Source organism: Protopterus annectens, chromosome 2.part1 (genome assembly GCF_019279795.1).
Source record: "Protopterus annectens isolate FY-2018-M chromosome 2.part1, PAN1.0, whole genome shotgun sequence".
NCBI classification, from domain to species: Eukaryota; Metazoa; Chordata; order Ceratodontiformes; family Protopteridae; genus Protopterus; species Protopterus annectens.
The window spans coordinates 852,320,944-852,341,456 of record NC_056729.1 but is presented as its reverse complement, the minus strand read 5'-3'; the positions used below and the strand labels follow the sequence as shown (position 1 = coordinate 852,341,456).

At 43.3% G+C, this 20,513-nt stretch overlaps 1 protein-coding gene across 1 annotated transcript in view; it reads right to left on the bottom strand.

Annotated features, from left to right (window-relative positions):
- FAT1 (FAT atypical cadherin 1) overlaps positions 1-20,513 on the bottom strand; it is a gene marked incomplete in the record, with an annotated part of 1,563,619 nt that overhangs the window by 404,039 nt on the left and 1,139,067 nt on the right. The window contains 1 exon segment of the mRNA XM_044062507.1: positions 2,914-3,189. Coding sequence (XP_043918442.1) covers positions 2,914-3,189 — 276 coding nt within the window.

The window sequence follows — 20,513 nt, the reverse complement described above, 5'->3', positions numbered from 1 at the left end:
GGAGACCTCAAACATGTTAACTCAGTCAGCTGGCAGATACAGTGTCACACAAGTAGCAGGTTTTAACACCAGATTCAAACCAACATTTGAGCCATCCCCTACAGGTCATGTACTCTTGGCTACTCCAGTGACAGTTTTTTGTGGTGAAAGACAACTTAGCATGTGAAAAAGTGAACAGTTATGGAATACTGAATGACAGGCCAGTGTGAAGCACTCTGCTTGCTTCACCTCCTATTACTGTCCCAAATACGCTCCTTCTTGCTTGATGGAGATCATTTGTCAAATTATTATATACATGACTGCAGCCCTCCCATGCACTTGTCATGCAAGGATCCATCTGCCCATCCAATCTGGTGTCAGTGCTTGGTGATATTCTTACTTCCGTGTGTCCTTCTGGGCAGGGTAATCTGAAGAGACAGAAAGAGGGTCTTGTCTCTGAGATGGACAGGGAAAATTACTATTGCTCATGGGAAGGATAATGTCTACAACTGTATTCCTTACTCCATGTATTTTGCTAAAAGGAAGACCATCTGACTTCCAGAGCATTCCTTTTGGTAATGCCATTACCACAGCTCCACTCCAACCAACACGGAACAAACACGTTTGATATAAATGTAGAGATGATTGCATCATGTCAGTTCTTTTTGTTACATTAACTGCCTAGGTCAGTCCGGGCCCATTAGACTAATTCCATATCACTTCCAGAGCAGCAAATAAGTATACAGTTTAGGATTCATTTCCTGACTTGATTTAAGTTTAGATTGTGACTGTATTCATTGTTACATGACTTTACCTAACTCCAGATTAGAACTGGCTCCCTTTTTGAGGTCAGTGATGCCCCCCCCCAAAAAAAACAACAACAAAAAAAAACAAAAGTGTGCATGCAGGAATTAGAATTTTTCTTTGCTTAAGAGAACAAAATGTCTGTTCCTTTGAGCCTGGCTCACTTTTTGGAAGATAAAGTTTTACTCAGCTTAGCAAAAAAGGCCAACTTAGCTCAGAAAAAACTAAAAAACTTGTAGGCCAGCTGTCCTGTAAGGGGACCATTCTGTTCAGATGTACAGCAAAAGAAAGTTAAAAAGTTAGAAAAGAGGCACAACCCCCAAAAAGGAATACTAAAGAGACTATGGGCAGAATGGGAAACAAAGACCAAGGCAACCCAATCAACCTGCAGAGGTCTGTGACTGCCAGTCCAGGTGAGGACCGGCCTTATGCTTACCCAGTGCAGACATGGGAAACAGAGAAAGACCAAGGCAACCCAATCAACCTGCAGAGGTCTGTGACTGCCAGTCCAGGTGAGGACCAGCCTTATGCTTACCCAGTGCAGACAGACTCTAAAGAATCTCTTCCTGACCTCTTCAGTGGCAGATGTTGTGATCTTATTCATGGCTGCAGCAATTGTTTCTTAGGCCATGCAGGCATCTGTACAGAAATCGCTGTGTGCAGGTCATCAGAAACCTCTAAAGGACTCATGCTGTCTTAGGATTGTGTCAGCTCCTCCAAAATTATGAGAAAGTGAAGACACCTGCATCGGTCATTGCTGGCAACACTCCAGAGGGCATTTTTAAGTCTGTCAAACATGGCCTGTCGACCATCTTTCCCATGGAGTAGTAGTCCCCATACTGGAAACCCAGGCATCATTATCTCCTCATCCACAAACACCAGTTTTCAATTTGATTACAGATAACACATGCAACAAAGTGTAGCAGTCTTGTGGCAAATAACCTCCAGCCAGTCGAAACCTGAATGTTAGGAGGCATTTTTTCTCCACCCAAAAAAGGAATGAATCCAACCCTCCCCCTCAACATAAAGTCAGATCTGAAGGCAGAAGACTTGGAGATGCACTAAATTTAATAGGAAAACATTTTAAATGGGATTGAAGACTTCTTCATCTAAGAAAAGGAGCTTAGCACCAGCGGGTGTGATTGAGCCCAATCCTCTTGCAGTCCTGCCTGTCTGGCCTTAGAAGTGTGCTTTCAATTTGCTGTCCTTATAAGCCCGTTGTCAGGAACAAGGCCTAGAAAAGGTGGATAATTTCTACAGATACAGAAAGAGGAATGTACACACTCATGTAAAACCCTGTATTGGGCTCTCTGGTGTCTTATTAAACCAGTTAAAGGAGCCATTGTGTCATCAGGAATAAGCACCCTACCCAGTGACAAAGAGAGCATAACAGTCTTATTTTGGCCTACAAATTACTGCAAAACACATCATAAACCAGGGAGAAATTTATAAACAGGGAACATTCTGGACATCCATGAAAAAACCCTCAAAGAGAAAAGCAACCAAGGTTACAACAGGTTGGGTATTCTAAAGGCTGAGACTACACTATCAGCTGACTAGTCTTACACATCTGTCTTTCCATGTGCACAGAATCAGCACCAGAATGCAGAAATTGCCACTCAGCTAAAATGTCACACTTAGATAACACAGATTGAAACACAAACAGATACAGCAGCATGCAAGGATGAAAGCACATGACTTTACGTATGAACAACAATCTCAGAAACACTTAAATCCAAAAAAGCTCTAGGAGACAAAAAAGCTAATTAAAACAAAGTCAGTGGCAGACAAATACACAAAAACAGCGTCTTATGTCTTCCTGTTTTGGATTTATAGCTTTTTAGGCAGAGATTCAGCGTTATAGCCCACCTATATCAGTAGAAAAGCATTAAAACATCCAGTTAGTAAAACACCAAAGAGCTGAAAGTGAACAACAAAATAAAATCCCTTAAACAAGAGCTCTATTAGGAATTTCATGGTAGTCTTAATACAATGTTTCAGTCATCACATTACTAAGCATTATGAATACAGCACTTATAAATACAATGTTTTTTTCTGTTCACTACCACCCAGTCATCATCTTAAATGCACATACAGTTTAAATTAAAATACTGTTACTGTTTGGCTTACCATGACTGTTAAGATGTGTTGGTGCATTGTTTCATGATCCAGTTTTTCTGTGGTGTATAATATGCCAGTTGCTGGGGCTAGACGGAATTTTTTGAGGCTAGCTGGATCTGTACTACTATGCAGGTTATACAACAGCCTGTTCTTCTCATCTCCATCTGTGGCATTGATATGCAAGACTTCAGTCTCTGGGGCGGTGTCCTCAGGAATACTTACTTCATATTTGGGTTTGGAAAATTCTGGTCTGTGATCATTGGTGTCAATAACTTTTATAAGTACCTAAAATCAAACAAACACTTTGATTTACTTAAATATGTTGCCATATGAACAGAACATTCCAACATTTAATGACACTGTGTTAGAGCTGGCTTCCAATTATATAACATGGACAGGTGTACATTCTTTAATACAATTGTACAAGTCTCCTTTTTTGTCTCAACAGAAGCACTCAGCCTTTATGAACTGCAGTGAACAATGCAATACTGCTTTTTACAAAAAAGTTTACCTTATGATTTGTTATATCCCTTTCTCAACACTGCATCGGTACTTTTTATTGTACATTGACATACAACTGCTGTTACTACAGAAAACTGTTAAATGTATGTTCCAATATCAGAAGTGCACTTATAAATTACATTTACACAAAAACATATGTAGAAGTTCAAAACTGATTTCTGAAGTGGACCCAATGGAATTATCTGATGCTTAAATTAGCATTCAGTTGGTCACTGGACAATTGCTTACTGAGGAAATTGCAGAATCTCCTGCACCTGGGTTAAAGGCCATACTCACAGTATCAAGTTTTTTTTTACTCTGATCACAACAGATGATCCTTCATATGTCAAAATCAAACCATCAGTAAGAGGACTTGTGATGTAAAGTGCACAACTGCATTCAAAGCAAAATGGAAGGGTAAAAAGCAGACCCACTTCTGAAAGTCCTTTACTCCCTTAGCTAGTATGGCCTCCCTATTCACGAAGAGGGGTACCATTTTCCTAGGAAACTTCAACTAACACTAACAGGGAGACTTGTAAATCACAAACACATATGCTCAGAAATTTCTGGACTTCAATACAAACTTTCTGGACCATTTAGTCCACACCCTAACCAGGGACAATAAAATCCTAGACTTGGTCATTACCCTGGTTTAGCATTCATGTCCTTCATGGATAGAGGCAACAAATAAATGTTCCAACATAACCTGTTACCTCTGAATTATTTGTACGTAAAATATAAAGGCTAAACAGTAAAGCTAGACTTAAGAGATCATCCACAGTTCTAGAGCCTAGTAAGTACCTATAAACAATGATGTCCAGATAAATCTCATTTGGATACTGGTCAACCCTCAGAATTGAATTAAACAAGCAGATGTTGGGTCATATTTAAAACAATGGAGTAAGGAAAAAATCTTGTGAAAGGAAGTTCTGATTCCAATCTGCAAATCAAAACTACAGTGCTGTGTGAAGATAACCAAGCAGGTGTAACATGCACTACAGGCACTTCTTAAAACATACATTAGTGGTAAACCCCCTCCCCTGTTTCTTCACAGCACTAGAAAGAACCCATCTAGTCTGCTGGCAGATGGAACCAACATAGATGTACAGACACACAGACAAAATCTCTCTCTTTACTGGCTTCCCTTCCCAATACACAGAAAATCAAATGAACAATATGTTTATGCAGTATAAAGACTCTCATAAAATAAAACTGGACTTGACAAGGGACACACATTACGCGGTATGTCTCTCTCAATCTTTTCCCCTCTTTCCCTTAGTATATTTCTAGCCTTATTTTGCCCACATGACTGCTGACCATTCAGACTCTCTCTAATAGACTGGAGTCCATTCATACCCTTGTGGTAGGGGATCCACAGGACCACAGTGGCAACAGCCATCTATAAGGGCCATGACTCAAGCAGCCATGAAAGTTGCTTGTGTTCTTCGCTGGTATCCTGGTTATGAGGGAGTTTAAGGTGGCCCTAACTCTAACCCTGGGCAGGCAGATGAGTGATCTGGATCACCATAGAGGACCCAACACCCTCCATGCACTTGCAATAAAGGCTACTACCTACTTGTGACTTGGAGAGCTGAATTTTCATTCCTGGCTACACATCTGTATCACCTCCACTCTTACAAGGATATATGTCACCAGCTTTCCCCCCTCTTACCCCAAACTATGGGCATGCCCAATCCTCCCCTGCATTCACCATCAAGCTCCCAAGCCACTCATGAAATCTTGGTCACCTTAAGTTGTAGTTAGAGCTTTTCCCTCTAAGCCATTGGAGATGGCTGCCTTCTTATAATTTTTGTTTCCCTCCCAAATCCGGGGCCAAATACCCACTTATTATCCCAATATGCTTCTTTTACAAGGATGAGGTTTGAGACTTTTTTCTGCCTCTACTGCCTACATTCCACTACCACAAAGTAAGGATGTCAAACATTTTGCAGATGCTAGCCTCACCACTCCAGTTTCAAACAGGGGATCATCAAGGAGGGCAGTAAAATCTAAATGCTTCCCCTCAAGAGGGCAGCTAGTCTTTGGCCAATTACTTCACTCTACCTAGCAGGCTCTCCAGCACCAGGACTTCTGACTAAAATTCCATTAGAGACAATGTGTAAAAGATCCTCCTCCTTCTATAGCAGACAACCAGTATGTTTCTCAACATTGGGGGACAGAATGAAAAAAAGTGATTTAAGGAAATCAATGACATAACATGTGAGAGAAAAATGTCCTCTGGCACACTTTGTACATCCCAAATTACTACAAATGTGGCTCCAAGGTCACAAAATGCTCATCAGAGATGATGGCCACCAGCAGATAAAGATAGGGCAAAATTAGTTGGTGTTCGGGGGCGGGGAGGTTGTTGATGAGGGACCATGAAAGCTCCATTTGGGACATGCAAAACAGAACATGAGGAACTGCCTGTGTCGATACTGGTTGGGTAACAGGAAAGAGAGAAGTCATTCTAGATTTCTGTCTAGCACATGGCTTGATGATGTCCAACACATGGTTTACCAACAGTCACAACATGAACTGCAAGAGTGGTTAACATTTAACTCAGTCTCCCTACTAGTAAGGAAAAGGCAATGTAGAATCAAGAGATAGCAAAATAATTTCCAGTGAAACTGTTGGTGTCTAGGGTTCTGATACCTCAGCAATAAGAGGAAATGTGTGAAGACTACAGAACAGATGTATAGCCAGACCTCTCTACCATACCAAATTCCTCGGTATTTATCGGTTTTGAGGGCAAAATATTGGGGTGCCAAGAATTTCCGAGTGGTTCCCTTAATTTCAGAACTTCCCTGTCTTTTTTTTTTAGTATAATAAGTTTACCACTAAATTTATGGCTGATGCCACCAGTCACCACCCATCACCAGCCTACATGGGCGTGTGTGATGACATCAACCACTGCCTGTTGGACTGGAGGGAAATAAGGGAATGCAAACAGCAATGGTGGCAGATGTGCATAAGTTTTGTAGAGTCCCTCCACATTAATGTCCCAGCCTCCAGATAAGAAAACTTGCTTAAAAAGCATTCAGTGTGCAATTAATCCATTTAAGTGTGCATCAAGTTAGCTAGAAAGTTTATCTACTGCTGAGGTGGATTAATTGTTGGCCATTTCAGTTATCTCTTTATTTTACCTGCTTATTAGGTGATGGTGTGTGTTTTATTTGCTGGTTGCTCGTTTTTATTTTTGCAAGTTTTATCTGCTACTGGGCAATGCATACATTCGAAATTGGCCATTTCAGTTATTTATTTAAACGCAGCCATTTTTATTCATTTAAATGCTGGTGTGTGTACGTGCACACATTCTCGGGCGTTTCAGTTACTTATTTAAATGCAGTTTACCATTATAGCTGGAAAGTTTGTCTGCATAGATTCCCTTTTCAGGTGTGAATTGCAAGTTTTACCTGTTGCTGGGCAATGTATACATTATTTAAATGCATTAGGTGTGATCTGCAGAGCTATCTTGGGTGTTTCAGTTACTTATTTAAATCCAGCTTATACAGCTGGAATCTTTGTCTGCATACATTAGTTAGCCGGAAAGTTTGGTGTGTGTGTGTGTGTGTGTGTGTGTGTGTGTGTGTGTGTGTGTGTGTGTAATGCCCCAGGTAAGCAAACCTGGTAGTTAGAGGTAGGCAGGCTCAAACCCTGTACCTTGCATACAACGAGCAAGCGGCTGAATCCCCTACCCACACCAGCTCTTTGGCCTGTTCCCCTTAAAATTTTTGGTTTTCTAGCAAATTAGCGTGAATTGAATTCAATAAATGATAAGAAGACTGAAACTTAAATGGCTATCTTTCAGGAAATGCATGGTAAAACAAAACATGTTAGTCTAGCAAGTAGCAACATTTCTAACATTGTTCAAGCAATCTTTAAAATGTGTCCCTGGTTTTGGGCCTTTGTCCCTCCCCACCAAAATAAATATTGGCTTTTTCCAGATTTCTTAAGTCGTGCTACATAGTTCCTCAGAGGGAGTGAAGTTTAGTACTGCTTACACACACTGTGTTAGTAGCACAACAGGTAGAATACTTGCTTTTGATGCAGACGGCTGTGGGTTCTACTCCCACAGTATGTTGATGGACTGCTGATACTGTACTGTGTTGTACTTTTAAAGGGGGTGGATGCTGCAGTCCTGAGACTGTCCTCTTTGGCGGACATACTTAGTAAAAATGTATGAACCTGTTATCAGTTTGCCATCCATTCCCTATTGCAATATTAGTAGCTTATCATTTTTTAATGTAACAGGCAATTTATCCCTCAAGGGCAACAGGCACTTTATTTGTAGATGAAACAATGAAATATAAAGTTGTTTGCTAGCAGCAATCTCTTTACTTATCGATATCCTTAATGTGGAATTATTTATTTAGATGACTTTTACTTCTGCAGAGATTGTGCATATTTACTGAAACTGGTGGATAGTAGAAGTTTATGTTGACTTTTATGACGGAAATGTTCTGAATAGAGCAGTTTTGTCATTACTGGTTCATGTCATGCATTTGGTTTCATTGCTTACTGGAAAAATGTTAAAAACAATATATTTAAAACGTGTTCTAACAAGTGTGCTCTATTATACTAGAAATATAATATAATTTAATACAATCGGGAAGGTTTATCAAAGAAAACATATATGTTTCATGTGCAAGGGGCCTATGATTTGAAAACAGCCCAAAGGTAATCTTTATCCGTCACTGCCCAGGTACATTTTGTTTGAATGTGGGTTTCAATGCTGTTTCAATGAATGGGAGTTTCAAGAGCAGAGAAGTTTAATGCTAAGTGTATTTTCACTGCGAGACTGTATTGCTTTGTTTAGAAGATGTGATATAAAATGTAAAATAAAAGCTTTAAATGAAATCCAAATAATCACTGCAGAAGTAAAGCAGTATGCATATTACAGTGTTTATGGTAAATGGGGCAAAGTAATAGGACATTAGAATGGCTGCATTGGGGAGGGCTTTATATGTGAAGGCCCCATTTGACCATGATTTTGTGAGGGGGGAAGGGCAGCAAACTCAGACAGCCCTAGGCAGCACAAACTCCACCTACACCACTGATCAGTAGGCCATGGAGAATGACCTTTGGAGGTCCTAGCAAACTATAATATTATTTTGCTAAGATTAGAATATGGCCTACCATTAAATGCCACACTTTTACCACAAAGCCTACATACTGCAAGTCATCAAAAACAAAATCGTAAGGTTTATCACCTTTTCACTTCCCAGTGAACATAATTGCTATACATTTAAAAAAATGGTTACCATTTACTACAGCGTCTGGGGACATATTTTGCCTGTTATTCAGTTTGTGTTTGAAGGTCGGTATCCCACAATACCACTGGGGTGGGCGGAGTTGCATAATTATGCATGCAAATTTTATGTTAATCGGCATACAGATTTGTACCTATTTTTCATGGGCCTTTGTTCAGATTTTTGACGTTTCCAGGTTGAGAGGTATGTGTATGGCTGAATCAGTTATGAAAATAAAGTACATAAGGAAAGCTGGTGGTGAAATGCAGAAGTCCAGGAAGTTTCCAAAAGAAAGAAGCACAAGTAGTAGTAGTGGGAGACAGGTAAAAGGACCAGGATATAATAGGGAGTACTGGTTGGCTAAAAAAAGGCTAACAGAACAGATGCAATGGCAAACAACTCTTCCAGTTTCTGGAAAATGATGCACCAGACAGCACAAAGAAACTAACAGAAAGATAAACGGACAAACACCTTTAATGAAGGATACCAACAACATTCTGCTCACTTGTCCAGAAGACAAAAAAGGCAGACAAGAGAAGTACTTCCAACAGCTTCTGAATGAAAAAACCCACAAAAGCTACAATTCCGTATTTCCCCATGCAGAAGTACAGCACAGCGCTATGGAAAACTAAATTTGGGAAAGCAGCAGGCAAAAATAAAGTCACACCAGATACAAGCAAGTTGGGTGAGTTGGGGGAGAAATGGCTCCCGACTATAGTACCCACAATATGGAAAGGAATGCGTTTCTCAAATTCCAGTGTACAAAAGCTGAGGAGGGGACACAACAGTGAGCAATACATACATCAACCTTCTGTCAACATGAAAGTGCTGGGAAGGCTGAAAGATAAACGAACAGACAGAATGGTACAAAGAAAGATGGGAGATGAGTAGTTCATATCCAGATCTGGATGCAGTGCAACCAACAATGTCTGCTTTGAGAAAGACAGTGGAGAAGAACTTGATAGTAAAGAAAACGGGCATTCATAGACTTAGAAAAAGCATAGGACAAGGTTCCCAAGAAAAATGACTTGGGAAGAGTTGTGGTGGTTCGAAGTCCCGGAAGCACAGGTAGAATTAGTGTATGTACAAGAACCCAGTGGCACAAGTACAAATAGTGTTTAAACTGACAGAATGGCTCCCACTGGGGAGTACGTGTGCATCAGGATTCAATTTGGAGTCCACTGTTAATACTGGTGAACTACATCAGCAAAAAGGTTGGAGGGGACAGACCAACAAAGCTGTTGTATGCAGACAATTCTGCACTACAAGCAAACTCAACAGGAGCTTCAGACAATGACAGGAGACTGGAATGCAAAACTGAAGGCACAGAGGATGGAGTACAGACTAGACAGCGGTCATAGAAGCAAATGGGAAAAATCAGAAAAAGTTGGCAATTGACATAGAAGGGGAACATATTAATAGCTTCATTTATCTAGGAGAGGTGAATGAGAAAAAGGGAAGTCTGACGAAGGCAATGAACACTAAAATCAAAGGTGCTGCAGCCAACAGGCACTGTGCTAGGGATAGTGCACAACAGAGAAATGCCAAAGAAGCTAACCACTGAGCAATCAATGCTTCTGTATGTCCCAGAAACCTGGACAGTGGAGAAGCAGCAGCTGAGAAGCATGAGGTGAGGGAGATGAGCTTCCAGAAAAGTCCGACAGGATGCACACTGTGCACAGATAAAAAAATAAAAATAGAGCAGAAGCAAAAACAGCTCCAGCTACACAGAAGGTCAAGGAGAACAAACTACAGGGGTTAGGGTCAAATGCAGTAAAGTAGAAAACAATTCTTGTGAGAACAAGAGGAAAGGACGATATCCAGCCACAAGATGGATAGTTTCTGCAAAGGAAAAGCTGCGACAGAAGGGGCTTGAAACCTACACAAGGTTAAAGCATGACTGTTCAATAGACAGGGCTGGTGACAGCTGATGAGACATCCCTACCCAAAGTACGAAAATGGGGGAAAAAAGAGGACATGATGATGGGTTAATGGTTAGCTACTGCAACCATATTTATTAACAGTCACATCTGAGACAGACTCAAAAAAATGATAGCAAAGTTTATTAGCATGAAATTCAAGTCCTAAGAACCTACGGGTTTTTATGAGGATTTCAAAGGAGGACTCTGACATGTTTCAAGGAGGGAGTCTTTCTAGGTGCAGAGACCCCTTAAGAAAGTACAGTTGTGTACACTTACCATAACTGTAGACTTTGAGTGTATTCACTGTTGCAATCCTGACTTGTGAGACTTCCTGCTGTGGAAACACCTGGCCGGCCTGACTACAAGTAAAAATCTCCATTCTCCTAACACTGGTGGACCCCCTTCCCTGACGTCAGTAAGCTTGTGTATAAAGGGAGCCAGCCAAAGCCATGACATCATTTTCTTGCCCCTTAGAAGGTAGGAGCCCTGAAAATGCACCATAAGCAAGGGTCAAAGGTAGAAAAAGGGGGCCCTGCAGGTAAACACCCAGAAGGTCCTCTGGCTAGTGAAGAAAACAGAAGCAGACTACTACTGTAGGCAAAAGAGGGAAAGAAGATTGCAACAGTGAATACACTCAGACATCTACATTTACTGTTAAGTGTACACAACTGTACTATGTTCTTCGTGTTTCACTGTTGCAGTCCATGACTTGTGGGATGATTCCCAAAGCTGAGATGAGGGTGGAAGGTAGATTATACAGAAGAAAGGATGCCCAAGCAAGATGGCAGTGGCAAATCCTGCTCTAGAATTCGAGAAGGCTGGTAAAAGGTAGTGTTTGCTTAAGGTATGCACAGACAACCAGGTAGCAGCTTCCAAAATGTCTTTGGTAGGTACTCCTTTCATAAAGGCTGTAGATGTAGAGGTAGAAGTGGCCATAGTGGAGTGAGTTCTTACATTATCAGGAGGCTTTTTGCCATGATGGCTGTAACAAAAGGAAATACAGTGGGAAATCCACTTGGAGATGGTCTGTTTGGAGACTGTTTATCCTTCAAGGCCAATGGCAAAGGACAGAAAATTGGTCTGATTTTCTGAAAGATTTAGTTCTGTCAACATAGTAGTGAAGCTGTCTGTGCACATCCAAGAAATGAAGGATTCTTTCCCCCTGGTTCTGAAGTTTGGGGAAGAAGGTGGGCAAGTGTATGACTTGATTCAAGGATGTGTCCATGACTATCTTGGGTATAAAGGATGGATTAGTCCTGAATGATACTCTGTCTGGGTGGAATATAAGAAAAGGTTCCACTGCCATGAGAGCCTGCAAAGACCCAAAGACCCTCCTAGCTGAGGTAATAGCCAGTAAAGGGGCAGTCTGCCAGGTTAATAATTTTAAATCTGAAGAAACTGCCAGTTCAAAGGGGGGGTAGCGTTAATTTTTCTAGAACAAAACTGAGGTCCCCTGGAGGTGTGGGTTGTCTCCTGGAAGGTCTGGTGTGAACCACTCCCATAAGGAATTGTTTCATCACGCGGTTGGAAAAGTAGGGACGTGGGCTGAAATGGCAGAGGTGTGAATTTTGATGGAAGAAAAGCATAGGCATCTGTCCCACCAGGGGAGCCAAGTAATCTAAAATGGCAGAGATAGTGGCCAAGTTGGGATTGAGGCCTGGCTGTTGACACCAACTGGAGAAACTTTTCCACTTGGCAGAGTATGATTTCTGAGTACTAGGCCTTCTAGCCTCTTTGACGATGTTTTGAACTTGTCTGCTTAGGGTGAGCTCAGAGTAGTATTTCGGGGAATTATCCAGGCTGAGAGTTTGAGAGTATATAGGTTGGGATGCACAAACCTCTCCTTGTCCCCAGTCAAAAGGTCCACTCTCTAAAGTAACTGCCATGGTTTTTCATTGGTTAAAGAAGCAGAAGATACCAGTACTGCCCTGGCCAGTCTGGGGCTATCAGGATGACCCCTGGGCCTTCTTCCCTGATTTCTAGATGGACCCTTGGAAAAAGGGGCAGGGGAGAAACACAAAGGAACAGGTGACTCCAAAGGAAGGAGGAAGGATCTGTCCCCTCCAGGCTTGTAGGTAGTTTGCCCCTGGAGCAGAATCTTTTCTGTTGAGCATTTTCTTTGGTGACAAAGAGGTCTATCTGTGGGGATCCCCATTTCTGGACTATGCTGAGAAGTGTTTTCCAATGCAGATGCCACTTGTGGGGGATTCATCAAGTTCCTGCTGAGATGATCTGCTAGAGTGTTTCAAGTCTCTGGGAGGTACTGTGCCATGAGTGCAACCCCAAAGAGTGAGCTGTCTCCCAGACCTGTATTTCTAGACGACAAAGAGTGTAACAGTGGGTGCGCCCCCTTGTTTATGTACCACATGACTGTGGTGTTATCTGACTGACAAGCAGAAAGTACAGTTTTGTACCTACCATAAATGTAGATGTTCGAGTGTACACCCTGCTGCAGTCATACACTTGGGTTATCCTGTCGTCAGGCAGTCCCGCAGTCGGCCGGAATTCCAAAGTCTTGGTCCGGCGTCGGTTGCTGTTGCTTCTTCCCTGACGTCAGTGCGCCAGGGGTATATATAATGCAACCGACGCCATTTTCTTCAGTTTCTTGCCCCAGATGTCAGGTGCCCCCAAAAAGGTGGTCAGTAATTAGTACCAAATTGAGTAAACTTTGCACAAACACAAAATCCCTTCAGCTATAAGCAAATACATCAGGAAGGTATTGTAGAGATTTAGCCAGTTAGATCAGAGGGGATGGAGGGAGGGTAACCTGGACTGCAACAGGGTGTACACTCGAACATCTACATTTATGGTAGGTACAAAACTGTACTATGTTCATCGTGTTACCCTGCTGCAGTCATCACACTTTGGTTGAATCCCAAAGCTAAGGATGGGTGGAGGAATCATAGAGGGTTAGAGGAGGCTAGAAGGCCCTGCAGAACTGCAGTGGCGAAGCCCGCCCTAGTCTTAGAGTAAAGTGGTAAGTGATAGTGTTTGGTAAAGGTGTGTACTGAACTCCAAGTTGCAGCTTCCAAAATCTCCTTGGTTGGAACCCCCCTGAGAAAGGCTGTACAAGTAGCTGTTGCCCTGGTAGAGTGGGGCCTAATGGTAGCAGGAACTGGTTTTCCATGATGGGTATAGCAGAAACGTATGCAATGACCTATCCATTTGGAAATGGTTTGTTTTGATATAGCCTTCCCTTGTGAAGCTGTAGCATAGGATACAAACAGCTGGTCAGACTTTCTGAAAGCCTTAGTTTTGTCCAAGTAGTAACGACGTTGCCTGTGAATGTCCAAGGAATGCAGGAGTCTCTCACCTTTGTTCTGAGGATTTGGGAAGAAGGTGGGTAAGTGGATGGTTTGATTTAAAGCCACACTGGAAACCACCTTAGGCATAAAGGAAGGATTAGTTCGTAGAGAAACTCTGTCTTGATGAAAAATGAGGAAAGGTTCCACTGCCATTAGTGCCTGCAGCTCTGAGACTCTTCTAGCTGAAGTTATTGCTAGCAGCAGGGCAGTCTTCCATGATAGGAACTGAAGATCTGCAGAGAAAGCTGGTTCAAAGGGAGGTAGCATTAGTTTTTCCAGAACAAAATTTAGGTCCCATGTTGGTATAGGTACTCTCCTGGGTGGCCTAATGTTTTTTGCCCCTCTGAGGAACTGCCTTAGAAGTGGATGTGAAAATAAGTGTGGATCCGTGTTGTAGTGGGCTGAAATAGCTGAAGCATGGATTTTAATGGAGGAGAAAGAAAGTTAAATACTGAAGAATGTGAGGCTGAATTGTGTCTTGGCCTTTAGCTTGGTTCCAGGCACAAAACCTTTTCCATTTGTCCGAATAAGCCTTCCTGGTGCTTGGCCTCCTAGCTTCCAGAACAACATCCATAACTGCTTGGGAAAGAGGAGCTGGCTGGATGCTTAGTTGATTTGCCATGCAGCCAGATTTAAGGTTTTTGAGCTGGCTGTAAAGAATCTGATTGTTTTGTTGTGTGAGCAAATGGGAAATTTGTGGTAATATCCAAGGTGGGCCGTGGGCCATATTCCTCAATAGTGGGTACCAGTGCTAGCATGGCCAGTCTGGGGCTATGAGAATCAGTCGTGGTCTCTCCTTTTTGACTTTCAGAAGTACCTTTGTGAGGAGAGGCAATGGGGGGAAGGCATACACTGTCAGGTTTTTCCAACTGAAAGAGTGTGTGTCCACTTTCCAAGCTTGATGGTGAAGTGTCCTTGTACAAAATTTTGTTAGTTGATAGTTTTGAGGACTGGCAAACAGGTCTATGTCTGGAAGGCCCCATTTTTGAGTTATCATTGTAAATACTTGTGGATCTAGTTTCTACTCGTGGGGATCCATGATGTTTCTGCTGAGGTAGTCTGCCATTGTATTCTTCTTTCCTGGCAGGAATTGAGCTTGTAACTGAACTTGGTAAGCCAGAGCTGTGTTCCATAAGATCATCGCTTGCCTGCATAGAGGGTAGGAGTGAGTACCCCCTTGTTTATGTACCACATTACTGTGGTGTTGTCCGTCTTTATTGTAAGTTGTCCTGGATGTAATAGATTCTTGAAGGCTGTCAGAGCTTTCTGTACAGCTAGCATCTCTTTTTGATTGATGTGTAGATTCCTTTGATCTGCAGTCCATACGCCTTGAACGCACTGTCCTGCCATATGTGCCCCCCAGGCATAGTCTGATGCATCTGTTGTGACAGTTTGCCTGGCTGGGGGCAAGGTGAAAGGCTGACCCTTGTTGAGGTGACATGCCTGTGACCACCATAGAAACTCCTGTTGTAGGCAGGGAATGAGAGATATCGTGTCCAAACTGTGGCTGTGTTGAGACCATACGCTTTTTAGGTACCACTGTAATTTCCTCATATGCAGCTTTGCAAATGGTATTAGTAGTATGCAAGATGCCATGAATCCCAAGGCCTGCAGAATTTTTCTTGCAGTTAATTGGGTCTTTGTTGCCATTGTTTTGAAATATTGAGTCAGTTGTAGTTGTTTGTCTGGCGTCAGATAAGCCTTCTGGGCAGTTGTATTCAAGCTGGCACCCAGGAATGTCATATTTTGTGAGGGTACTAGTTTTGATTTCTTTTCGTTTACTGTGTACCCCAGGCAATTTAGTAGATGTTTTACAAAAGCCAGATGATGTAAGAGAATGTCCTTGCTTTCTGCTTGGACGAGGCAGTCGTCCAGGACTGGGTATAATTCCTCTTTGTCTGCAGTATGCAATTACTGGTGCCAGGCATTTTGTGAAGACTCTGGGTGCAGTAGAGAAGCCAAAGGGCAGTGCAGAGAATTGGTAATGGGTTGAACCTGCAATGAAACAGAGGTATCTTCTGCAACTTTGATAGGGACCTGCAGGTATGCCTCCTTGAGGTCCAACGTTACTAGCCATGCTTCCTTGCCCAACATGGGAAGAAGCTGCTGTAGTGTTAGCATCTTGAATTTGGGTATTTGTAAGAAGGTGTTTAAAACTGAAAGGTCCAGAATTGGTCTCCAGGCATTGTCCTTTCTGGGCACTAGAAAAAGTCTTGAGTAAAATCCTTGACCTTGCTCTCGAGTAGGTACCAGCTGAATGGCTCATGTCCATGAGAGCCGTAATTTGTTTTTGTGCCTCTGCCCATTGATTTTGTGGCAGGTTTGGCATTCCTCTTTTCAGTGGCAAGGTGTGAAAATGGAATCTGTATCCTCGTAAAATTATGTCTAGGACCCATTTGTTATTTGTGACAATGTGCCAGTTGTCTGAAAAAAGTGCGAGTTTTCCTCTCAAGGGGGCTACCAAGAGAGTGTTGCTTGGCCAGATAAGGTGCAAGTCATTGAGTTTGCCTTCTGGTAGATTGGGACCTGTCTTCTCCTCCCTTCTGTGTTGTAGTGCCCCATTGGTGAGGTTTGTACTGGGCTTGTGGTTGTCCTCTGCCTCTTGGACGTCTGTATTTACCCCTTTGTGGTCTGTCAGTAGCTGGAAAGGACCAATTTTTTGTTGGCCAGTTTCTGCTGAAGCGAGGGGGCTGTACTTGTAGGAAATATTTGACTGTCTGCATAGATTTTGCCTTATCCTCCATTTTCTTTAAGACGACTTCTGCTTTAACTCCAAAAAGAACACCCTGCTGTAAGGGAGCACCTGGAAGCTTTGCTTTAACATGATCAGGCAGAGTTTGTTCCTTTAACCAAGCATGCCTACATATAACAGACCCAGTGACAGCTGCTCTGCAGGAGGCCTCCAAAGAATCAAACCCACATTGTAAGGTATGTTTGTCCACCTGTTCAGTTGCATGCAACAGATCCTGCATTTCTTTCAATTCAGACTGTTGAGGGAGAGTGGTCATTCTTTGCTTTAACTGAGAGATTAGAAATTGCTGATACTTAAGCATGTGAAATTGGCAATTTAGTGCCCTCATAGCTAGAGTGGCTGAGGTGTAAACCTTTTTCCCCCCACCTGTCTAGTGATCTGGAATCCCTCTCAGAGGGTACAGGATTTTTAGCCATAGAAGCCTTAGCCCCTTTGGGACCCTGGGAGATTGTCTCAGGGTCAGCAACAGGGCTTTTATAAAGAAATTTGTGGGAATCAGGCACTCTATAGTATCTGTCAGGCTTGGCTGGAGCAGGAGGTAGAGAGTCTGGGTTCAAACTGGATTCTAAATAAACATCATCCACAATGTCTAAAACTGGTGGGATGGCAAGTGGTCTGTGCTGGGGGAGTAAAAGAAAGTCTCTGAGCCTTTTCTTCGAGTCAGAGTAGTCCTGACCTTCCCAGTGAAAATGTTCCCTCATAGTGTGTAAAGTTTCCCCAAAGGAGTAGTCTTCAGGAGGAGAAGCTGAGGGAATGGAATCCACAGCATCAGAATCTTCATAAGGGGAGAAGGAGTAATCTTGGTCCTCAGAGGAATCTGAAGAAATGGACACTTGTTCAGAGGATGCATAATCTTCCTCTTGTCTAGGCCTTTTGTCAGGAGGGGGCTGGGAACCCCTGATTGAAGAGATCAAATCTTCAGCCATTTTGAGCATCTGTTTCTTAGGCATGGGGCCTTGAACAGGGGACTGAAGTGCAGTCCTTTTGGATTTAATCGTCTTAGGATACATTTTAATGGTGAGCGTCGGTCTGAAAACGCCTTCAGAAACCGATGGCGTTTCTGCAGCACCATCTTTTTCAGCAATGTCGTCAGTAGGGCCTGAACAAAATGGCTGCGTCGGCCTGGTACATTCCGCCAAAAGTTCCGGAGCGGTCTCAGGTTCCAGATCTGCGGTAGTCAGGAGCTGCGTCGGAGCCTCACTGAGGACCGGAGACCGGACCAGCCAAGGCCTCGGAATCTGGCTTAGGCCTGGGCTGTCTGTCCTTATCCCTGCGTTTTTTGTGCACGCCGGTAGTTGGTTGCTCCAACGGCATAGTGTAGTTAAATTTTCTACCGAAGTAGTGTCGTGCAAAATCAAAGCGTCTTTTAATAGTACGCTTATTAAACCTAGCACAAAAACGACAACTAGTGATGTCGTGGTCTGGGCCTAGGCAAGGTATGCAATAAGAATGAAAATCCTTATGAGGTATTTGCTTCCCACAAGAAATACAATTGTTAACTTTTTCTGACATCGGTCTGAGGCAAGAAAAGTTTCCCCAACAGGGTACTTAGCTTTACAGAAGACTTCGGTCTGAAATTCGAATTCGAAAATCTCAGGAGTCAGCCGACCGGCACTTGCGAACTGATTCTGCTTCGGGCACCGCGCTGCAAGAAAGACTGAAGAAAATGTCGTCGGTTGCATTATATATACCCCTGGCGCACCGACGTCAGGGAAGAAGCGACAGCAACCGATGCCGGACCAAGACTTTGGAATTCCGGCCGACTGCGGGACCACCTGACGACAGGATAACCCAAGTGTGATGACTGCTGCAGGGTAACACGATGAACATCCCCTGGTTTCCACTGATCTCTGAAATCCAGAAGGCCCTTTTGCACTGCCATCAGATCTTTCCAGTTTGTGTCTGAACTGATCTTCCCATCTGCCCTGGGACTGAAAGCATTGGAAATAAGCCCTCCAGGCTGTCTCTGAGACATCTGTGGTTAAGGTTTGGCCCCGAGGGATGAACCTGAAGGGGAGATGCAGATTCTGGGCACCACCCATGTCTACCATGCAAATTCCTCCATGAGATAAGGGATAGGCTGAATTTCTGCCTCCAGGGACTGAGTGCTGGCACCACAGACTTTTGAGGAACCACTTGAGCATCCTCATGTGTAGCCTGGCCAGACAGATTATGAGGATACAAGATGCCATGTAGCCTAATGCTCTGAGGAATTGCCTGGCTGACAGGCATGGTCTCTGCATAATATTTTGAAAGTACTGAGTCAAGGAAGAGACCTGGTTGACTTCTTCGAAACAGTCACCAAAGCCATAGATGAAGGGAAGGTAGTCCACACAGCCTATCTGGACCTTGCAAAGGCATTTGACACAATACCACACTCGGGCATCATAGATAAGCTATCCAGCTTAAATATAAACCCCTATGTCACAAGATGGGTCGCAAACTGGCTCAAAGACAGAACCCACAGAGTGAGAGTTGCTGGAGCCATGTCAGACTCGAAACCGGTCACAAGTGGCGTCCCACAGGGTTCTGTCCTGGGACCACTCTTGTTCGGTATATACTTTTCCGAGGTACAGGCAAACGTGGGAGGACTATGGCTCACCAAGTTCTCAGACGACTGCAAACTGGGCGCCATAACCAACTCTCCAGCTGACACAAACATCCTTCAAAAAGGTCTCACAGAGACAGATAACTGGTGCCAGCGCCATAGTTTAAAGCTAAATGCCAAAAAATGTATAGTCATACCCTTTGGCAAAAACAATGTGCCCACAAATTACCACATAGGCGGAAACCCATTAAGTACAGAGAAAGTTATTAGGGACCTGGGGACCCAAGTTGATAGCAATCTCTCCTTTGAAAACCACATTGCCAAAGTGGTTAGAAAGACCTTCTACATAGCCCACCTCATCACGAAGGGTTTCACATCTAGATCAAGAGAGGTAATCGTGCCCCTTTATTCATCCCTCATCAGGCCCATCATAGAATACAATGCCTCTTTTGGGATGTACCTTACCTGACACCTGCAGTAATTAGAAAGACCCCAAAAGTATCTCACCAAGAGGATCAAGGGTCTCAAACAGATGCCATATGCTGCTCGGTTAAAAAAACTCCAGCTCTACTCAGCTGCATACCGCCTACTTCGAGGCGATCTATGCCTGACATACAAAGATATGTCAAATCCAGAATTAATGGACATGCTCCACCTCAGTAAATCTAAATCCCTTAGAGCCACATGCTGGAGGGACTTGAACCTCAGCACAGAAATAAATAGAACTTGCTGGAGGGACAGGTTCATAACCCAGAGGCTCCCTTCGCTCTGGAATAGAATTCCAGTTCATGTGAGGCAGAGCACCTCACTGAATCTCTTCAAGAAGAATCTCGATAGGTGGATGGGGGATCGTAGGTTTGTCCCAGGGATTACTCCCGTGTCACTATTAGACAGAGGCACAGTAAACTAAACCTTAAAAAGGGCACAGTATACTCAAATCAAGGGGTGGCGTAAGCCATACAGAATCGGGCTAGGCTTATAATTGCCTCAGGGCAGATAGCCTAGTATGAACCTATGAGGGGTAAAATCCCTCTTTCTTTTCCCTGGGAAGACTCCAAAGGGGGTTGCCTAGATCCAACTAAGGAGATAAGGTCCTCCGCTAACTTGACCAAGTCTTGCTGACAACCTAAGTGGGAGCAGGTAGGTCTAGGCATAGGGCCTGAGGTAGAACCCTTCTTAGGGGTAGCTTTGGCCTTGGGCCTAGGTATGTCCGCCTTGCTGATGCCAGTCTCTTTGTAACACAGAACCGATGCAGGCTGATGCCTCAAAGAAACTTCGGCAGTACAAGATTGCGTGTTGGAAGCAGAGGTCTGCTGAGTAACTCTGGAC